General features: G+C 34.9%; 1 protein-coding gene across 1 annotated transcript; it reads right to left on the bottom strand.

The window, feature by feature from the left end:
* LOC18771542 (two-component response regulator ORR9) lies at window positions 1020–3171 on the bottom strand. Its single transcript, XM_007202476.2, has 5 exons — window positions 2670–3171; window positions 2379–2482; window positions 2161–2238; window positions 1760–1830; window positions 1020–1601 (listed from the first exon to the last, which is right to left on the bottom strand). Exons 1-5 carry the CDS (start codon window positions 2773–2775, stop codon window positions 1283–1285), a joined length of 678 nt encoding a protein of 225 aa, XP_007202538.1. The 5' UTR covers window positions 2776–3171; the 3' UTR covers window positions 1020–1282.

Genomic DNA, 8789 nt, shown 5'->3' with positions numbered 1-8789 from the left:
AGTGTTTTTGGCTTTTTAATGAGGTTTTGGGTTTGTTTTAACAAATCAATGGCAATTTTATAATTTAAAAAAAGTTAAAAGCCTTTTTGTTATGTTGTAAATGGACTTTGAGTGTGTTTCTAAAGTCCATTTCATATAGGTTTTTTTTTTATAATTTAGGCTCCTATATTAGGTATAATAGTGAACTTCCCTTATCTTTATCCATCTCCCATAATAAAATAAATAAAATTCATAAAAGCACTTTTGAAATTATTAAAATAATTGTTCATATGAATATGGGTGGACCCCATTACGTTTGTATTTGGAACCATTTCCCACACCTTTTGCTCATGGCAAACATTAGGGCGGAACCCATACCGCCCAATTATACTTTTTCATTTCTCCTATGCAGTTTAGTCCAGACATCCAACTTATTTTATATATTGAGCTTTTCACATGGCACATTATAACATAACATTTTATACAAAAATTCTCTAAGGGAAAAAAAAAATTTCAACTAGCCACTTGTCATTTTCTAATTAATTAGTGTATTACAATTTTTTCACTTGAAAGTACATAAATTTTTTCTAAAATACTGTACTTGAAGGATTTTTATTTTATTTTAAAATATCATGTTAAAATAGACCTATTTATAAAAAGTAATTTATATATTAAATCATCTCTTCTAGCCCAGCCCACCATATCATAGTGGATAGTTGGTAGGCCCATTTCTCGCAAAATAAAAACTTATATATCTCATGCTTCATACGTCTTTCTCTCTTCATATGATGATAGATATAGAGAGAGGTGAATAAAACATGTGTTACATGAAAATTTTATTCTTTACTTGGGAAACAAATCATGTTGCAGGGGTTATTATTTGGCCCACAGGCTCATGATCTGATAGAAACACGTCCAAACCAATGAGGAAAAGTCCAGCCTGACCCGTTTCGGGCCGTGTATTATTAAAGTTCAATAGATTGGTAAAGTTTAACAGTATTGGGACAGTTGCTTATCAAAACTAAAAACAAAACAAGAAAAAAAAAAGCGGGAAAATCCTGTAATCTTTCTTCATATACATGATTTATTTATTTTTTCTACTTTATGTCATTTAAGTAGCAAAACAAAATTGGAATGAACCATTTCCATGTAAATTGTATACATGAAAAAACCTCTCTACACTCATTTCGGCCAGCATCAACCAGCAGTGAAATGGAAAAAAAAGAAAGAGAAGAAAAAAGAAAAAAGGTAATAGAATTACATTGTTTAAATCAAAGTAAGAATTTGTTCCATGATCAATCAATCAAACCACAGTGGTTATGCCATTGAATCTTGGTCTAGTTCTATCAGGTGAAAGCCCCTCTTCCATGGCCTTCCTCTTGTTACTGTTTGCTGGTACTGGGGGTGGTGGTGGTGGTGGTGGTTGTTGATCTACTACTTGTTGATCCTGCTCATGTGAAACCTCTGAGCTTTCAGATGATTCCTCTTGTTTTTCTTCATTTTCTTCCTTTCCTTGGTTTTGATCCTTGGACTTGGTTTTCATGATATGGGGTCTGAGCCTACTCAAGTCTGATAGCCTCACTGGCTTTAAGAAAAATTCTTCAGCACCTTCTTCCAAGCATCTGTTACCAACCACATCAATTCATCAAATCATCAATTCCACTTCACAAACCAAAATCCCAGATTCCTACAATATTCTAAATCTCCAAGAGAAAGAAAAATAAAAACAAAAAAACATGCAAATCAGGTAACTCATATTATTTTTCTCCGCTGTTGTTACCTGTTGATTCTTGAAGGCACATTCTCAGATGACATGATCACAACTGGTATGTTTCTCAGAGATGAAGATTCCTGTAAAAACAATCAAAATCCCATTAATTTCTTGAACAAACATTGTTCAAAAAGTTCATGAACAGATTTGTAATTTTGATGACAAGAGGACCCATGTAAAACAAAGGAAATCTTCCGACATCTAGAACCTGATCTAATTTGGGTTGAAAATTGGTGAGGAAATATTCCAAGAGAATTTTAATTGATATTCAAAACCAAGTGGTAAAAGGAAGGACAATTGTCAAACTCTAGTGGATAGATGGAAAACTCAATGGGGAAAGATTGAGGAAAAAGCAAGGGAATATAATGATGAAGGAGAAAAGAGACAAAGGAATAGAAAATAAAGCATACCTTGATTTTCTTGAGCAAATCATATCCTGTCATGCCAGGCATACAATAGTCTGTAATAACAAGATTCACTCCCACTTCCTGCAAAAACACAAGAAAACAAAATAAATTTAGAAACACAGAAAAGAAAAGTTGTGGGAAATTAGGAAGAAAATAAAAAAGCTCTGGGAATCTCAGACGTTAAAGAAGAGAAGAATCCATCAATCAATCAAACATAGTACCTGTTGATTGCTTAGGGAAACAGAAGGTGAATCTGGACTGCTTTGGTCATCCTCATACAAACCCAGAAACTCTAGAGCCTTGCTACCAGAATCAACTGTAGTAACTGCAATGAAGAACAGAGGAGCATAAAAATCACACCACAACGATAACATAATAAAACAATGAGACCCAAGATTGAAACTTGCATTCAGATTACCTCCCTTTGTTTTTTTTTTTGTTTTTTTTTGTTTTTTTCTTTTTGGTGCTGTTGGAGTGGGTGGTAAGTAGAAGCAACCCGAGAAATGAAGTACCTTGATATGAAGAGGTCTTGAGGAGCCTCTCAATCAGTTTGCGATCTATGAGGCTGTCATCAACAGCTAAAACATGAAACTGTGAATCTGCAGCAGCCATCACCATTTCACCAGATGAAGAAGATTCAAGATGAAAGCAAATACCAAAAGGCCAAGAGAAGAACAGATGGTAGTGACTGAGAAATAGCTAAAAGCCTTTGTGAGCTTTTTTTCTGTGAGCTTTTTTTCTTCTTTGGTGGGTTGGTTTGGTTTTCCTATGGGAGGAGGAGGAGAAGATGAAAAAGAGGGGAGCTTTGTATTGAAATAAGAAGAAGACCCACCAATATCCACATCCCACAAAGCAAGATCCGACCAGATTTCATCCCAAATCTTGTAAATTTTCCAACTTGATTTTTGAATTACAGGGCAAGCAATGCAAAAGAAAAAGAAAAACAAAAGAAAAATGAAACAAGTAATAAGAAATGAAAGAAAATAATCCCAATGAATATTTTAGTTGATGGGGGGGTGGTGGGTTGTATTTATACAAAAGGCTATAGACATAATAAGAGAGGGCAGGAAGATTTTGTGTGAAAAATAGAAAGTCTTGGATGAAAGCAAAAGGGTAAAGGTTGAGCGTGGAGGTGAGAGAAGAGAAGAGGAGAGAGAGAGAGAAAGGGTGGGGGAGGTGGGGCCCACCAAAATCCTCCCAAGAGATACAGGTGACATCAGCAGAGGTGCCTTTTTCCCTGGGTGTGAAATCATGTGGCGCTTACCATATCTTGAGCAGGTGGGGGAGTGCTGGCAAAGAGAGGGCAATTTCTTTTGATTCCCTTTTAAGATTTGCTTCCCATGCATGATGATGATGCTCATCTCCCTTCAATACCCATACCCATTCCATACATTCAACATTCATGAGCTGCCAATGCCATGCCTAATAGCCACTTACCCACCCCAATTCCTATTAAAATTCTCTATTGGGTTGAACATACTTATCCGGCACCTAGAATCCGTCGTTCACGCGCGCATATATTGTGTCATTGAATGAGTTAATTTTTGAAATGTAGATAGGTTAAATCAACATCCTTCAGTTAATGACAGTAAACAAAATCTTCCGTTTATATCAATGGGGTCATACCATAGAGTGTTTGGCCTCATACTATGTTTGAGGTTTGAAACCCACCCTTGGCATCAGAGTTTGTATTCCCTCATCCTATCGACTAGGAAAAAAAACAAAAACAAACAAACAAATCTTTCATTTATTCTCTAATTACAATTAACGGCACTTTGAATTTTCTCATATGTCTGCCTAAAATTTTACAAATAAGTCGTTACTTGTCTCATGCTTTATGCAAAAATATATAACAAATCTAAAGTATGTCAAAATTACCACAATGTTCACTTTCTTTTTTTTGGCTATTTAAACAATTTAAGAATAGGTTGTCTTCGTCTAAAACCCTAGCCCTCTCTCTCCCAAAGAACACTCTAGAGCCGTTTTCATTTTGAGGGGGGAGGAAGCCAGTGTTCTTCCTCCCCTCTCCCCTCCTCTCTTCCCCTATTTTCAAAGACATAAGGTTTTCCCTATTTGTCTTTGCTTTGTTATGATTTTCCTCCACCCATCATAGGCAGCTGCGTCTCGGGGTCGAATCTCCACTCGTGTTTTAATATCAAATCTCTACCACTATCCTTTTTGCAGTTTCTTTACATTTGAAATAAGTCACAGAGACTCTTTGAGTTTTCTGTGTAGTTTTCACCTCTCCTTTTGTGAGAATTTTTCACCTATCTTTTTGTGAGAGTTTTCCACCTCTTTTTTGTGAGAGTTTTATTTGTATTTTTATGGCTTGGTTTTTTCAAACTTTATCTCTTTTTGGTTGTTGTGAGTTTGCAATCTTAGTTGGAATGTCTGTGCCTAAGTTTCTTCAATTCTGCGTGATCGTTAATTTTGATGTTAAATCGCTTTGTTATTGTAATAACCATTTGTGCCTCATTTGTATTGGGCTTTTGTGGCTAGTGAATTTTTTAGTTGAATTATAAATACAATTATGAATTTCTCAACAACAAAAAATTAAGAATCTATTTATAATTTAAGATTGATTATGATGTAATAATACTTTTCCTAATGTTAAAAGAGGGCTTAAATTCAAATATCATCTTCCCCATTAATTAAAAAGAACTCAAAATTGACTAATTGACAAAAGCATTCAATAAGATTCCTTTTGATTTCATCAGTAAATTAATAGTTCATTTCAAAATTGTCATGATATAGTGTGGAATCTCATCGAAATTTCGATTGACCCTCTAGAAGTATAACACCAAACCGTGATGTGCATTTCACCTATGTCAAAATATCATTATCATAAGATTTTCACAATCATATGCTATCTTGTAGTATTATTACTATTCACAGGTATAACATGGACTTAACGGATACTTAGAAGAAAAAAGAAAACACTTCTGAAAAGACTGAGAAATTAGGTAAGGTGTAAAAGATCTTATTTTGTTTTTTCTGTCTAGAATAATATTTTCTTTTCTTTTTCTACAAATACGCAAAGATATTGTCGCGGTACTTTTTTGTGTTATTTTTGAGTCGTGTTCGAAATGGTCACTTTTAAAATAAAGTACGATTTTGCAACTTTAAACGCTAAATAGTGCTCAGTTCTCTTGATTTTTTTTTTTAATTTATAAATGGAATGCATATACACTTTGGTCCAACAATTTTTCTTTTAAAACCTGAGTAAAAACCCTAAGAATTGGGCAAAATAAAAAAGAAGCTTCTGTTCCAAAAGTGGAACACCACATAGGGCACCATGTAAGAGATAATTTGAATTTGTTTCTATTTTTCCGTCGAAATAGAAAAAGATTCTCAGACAGACACACTTTATTTTGTTGTACAACCTGTCACACATAATCCACACTTGTTAAAACTTGTACAATACTAATAAAAGCATGTTTTGTGGGGGCCCAGACGACACAGCCCTGCCATTGCCGGACATGATTGTTGATCCAATGCTGCTCAGCTCCACCAACAACCATGGACCCAATGCCTAACGAATTTTCCGTTCCTAGTCTTATCATATGGTATTTCACCATATCACCGGCAGCATAATACGGGAAAATCATTTAAATTATAAGAATATTAAAACAAATCTTAAGGATTTTTTATTTTTTTTCGAAGTAAAATTATATCATTACAAAAATGAAATGATGTTTGATATTAAAAGTAGCAATCCAGGGACATCCAAGGTTTTTTTTTAATTTTTTTTATTTTTATTTATTTTTAATTTTTAACCTAACAAAGGTGTTTGTAGCATTTACAATTACATATTCCCAACCATCTTTTCTTTTCATACACCTTTCTTCTATTTTCAAGCCTGAAGAAATAGATTGCATTCATAATTCAGGCATAAAATTTGTCACCCACAAAAGCCAATATAAATACAAATAATCACGTAGAGTTAATACAAATATAGAATCACAGTAACTACAGGATTAATCTAAATACAGAAAAATTCACTAGCAACATCGATCAAGTACACAAAGTGTACCTCCACTCATAGTCACACAGGGTCAAAGAAATTCCCACATAACAACCACAAGCCTGGAAAACCCAAGCACACAAAACTACAATTGCAACTACAATCTTTAAACTCTCACAATTAAAAACTAAAAGTAGAGATTAAAAACACGGAACAAACTCAAAAGGCTGCAATACACGAAGAAAAAAAAAGGGTTAAATACTTCTTTTGTCACTAGTTTTACATGAAATTTCAATTTGGTCACTGGAAATTTTTTTTAGCCAAATTGGTCACTATATTAACCAAAGTTTCCAATTTATAGACTTGTCGTTAAGTTTCCATTAAGTTGTTAGTTTAAATACATTTTTGGTTATTAGGTTTGACATGAAATTTCAATTTGATCACTGAGAAAATAAAAAATTACCCAAAATCCATAAAAATGCTATGCTCTTACACACGCTGCTCGTAGACTAAACATTTATGGTTGGTGGCAAATAGGGTCTAACCCAGTGGAAAGGGCCTTGATTTGTAGACCAGTCGTCTCAGGTTCGAACCCCATAGTACCTTGGTAATATGTATGTGAGAAATCTTATTCCCCTTGTAGTTTAGATTATCGTTCGTTTATATTTATAAAAATAAAAATTATGGTTGGTGTAGCATCAATTAAGGCTAGAAAGAGGAATCGTGTCATGACAAAATTGTTTATACTTGAATTTTTTTCCTCTTGGGACTCACATGTGGAAATTACGTGGCATTAACCCATTAAATCAGTGATTGGGCTTAAACAAAGTTGAGCCCTTAATTAAGGCAATACTAGTAAATTGAGCCCAAAGACGGGCTGTGATGATTCTGACTCTGCCCGAACAATGGGTTCAGTTCTATTTTTAAGACAGGATCAGAACGAAAAGCCTAAATACAGATACATGTGGGCTGAAATCTCAGCCTAAGAACTTCGACAACGGCCCAAATGCATGGCCCAATTTAAATCCATGATAAACTCGATCGAAGTTGAAGCTCGGCAGCTTGTTCCTATGCCCAAAGAGTCTTGGCTGAGTAAAAGTTGCAAGTACCGACTTTAGGTAAAGGTATCACGTGATCTGTATTGATCAAAATGTCGCATAGAGGGCAAAAGGAATGGTGCGATGTTTAGCTACTTTTTGAAACTTGTGCACACGAACATAGAATCTTTAGAGCTTAGATGGGAAGCGTCTGCAGAAGGACGAGCCTCGAGACTAGTGATCAAGGCATGACGTGAGGACGAGAAGGCACCTTACACAAAAGTTTGGGGGATGGGCGACTTTTCCAGATAATTTTTAAAGGTGGCAACATTTGCCTCTAAATAGGGGACTTATACTTCATTTTAACACACTAACGTCTCAACAAAATCAACCCAAAATTATGCTTAAATTCCCTCTCAAAACAAAATCACCGAGAGACTTTGAGGCTTGTTCAAAGTTCTCCAGAGCACCAACATTGCGTCCATATTTTATATCAACAAATAACTCTATTCATAAGAGTTTTCCTTTGAGCATCATCCAATTCACCCCGATTTCTCATTTAAGCTTTGTCTTAGTTAATAACTCAAAGAGGGACTTAAGAGATCAAATTGACAGCAGAACTCTTCATCCAACATGGCGGTCACACAAGCACTCGACTAGCTCACACCAATAGCTTTGTTACCAAAGCTAAGAGGTCAATGCCCGAGACCACGTTCCTTACCTGGCCATAATTGCTTGGTGAAGTCAGAATCCAAGGCGCTATCCATCATCTACTCCACCAAGCTAACTCATTGCTATTACAGCCAGAAGTGACCGTGATAGCTAGAATGGCACAAACCTCGCACCAAAGGACGACTTTGTTACCATCTTCATTCGGCCTTCGATTATTTTATTCCGAAGAGTCCATGTGTCGGACCGAAAAGGTTTTACGATCAACAAAAATATGTTCATATTTCAAGAATAGTTTCACCCATGAGCCTAAACGAACCCTACGGCCACCACATGAAGAAAAGATGTCGTAGTCACACCCACCACCGTATCTGTAACATATATGAGGAAAATAAAACAAATAAATAAAATAAAACAACAATTCTGCCAATGAACAATTGGGTTATTTGTGGGCTTTGTTTAGACTTATGGTTAATTGTGGTGATGTGGGCTAGTAGTTTTGGTGTGGCTTTTGTCCGCTTTAGTTTTGATTTTAGCATGTTAGTTTGTTGCACTCTTGGAATTGGTACTTTAGATGACTTGTTGATGTCTTTGATTGTACTGCTGAAGTTCATCTAATGAAGTTTCTCTTTGATCCAAAAAAAAAATAAATAAATAATAGTGTCACAAAAATGCAAATCGATCTTTTGAAAAAAGCTCCAATCATAATCCCAGCCATTATCATACTCCCACATTCACAAAAGTTCAAATCCATAACTATATCAATACATAGATTTGACAAACAAACAAAAAAAGTTCAAAATAAAGTTTCGCATTTGCATGGCCTTTGACTAATTTTTTTTTTTAGTGATCAAATTGAAATTTTGTGTAAAATCATATGACTAAAAAGATATTTAATCTAACAACTTAACGAAAACTAAGTGCAAGCCTATAAATTATAAACTTTTAATAATACAGTGACA

The sequence above is a fragment of the Prunus persica genome, chromosome G7 (genome assembly GCF_000346465.2).
Source record: "Prunus persica cultivar Lovell chromosome G7, Prunus_persica_NCBIv2, whole genome shotgun sequence".
Taxonomy (NCBI): domain Eukaryota; kingdom Viridiplantae; phylum Streptophyta; class Magnoliopsida; order Rosales; family Rosaceae; genus Prunus; species Prunus persica.
The sequence above is the reverse complement of the archived record's forward strand: the minus strand, read 5'-3'. Positions and strand labels throughout refer to the sequence as shown.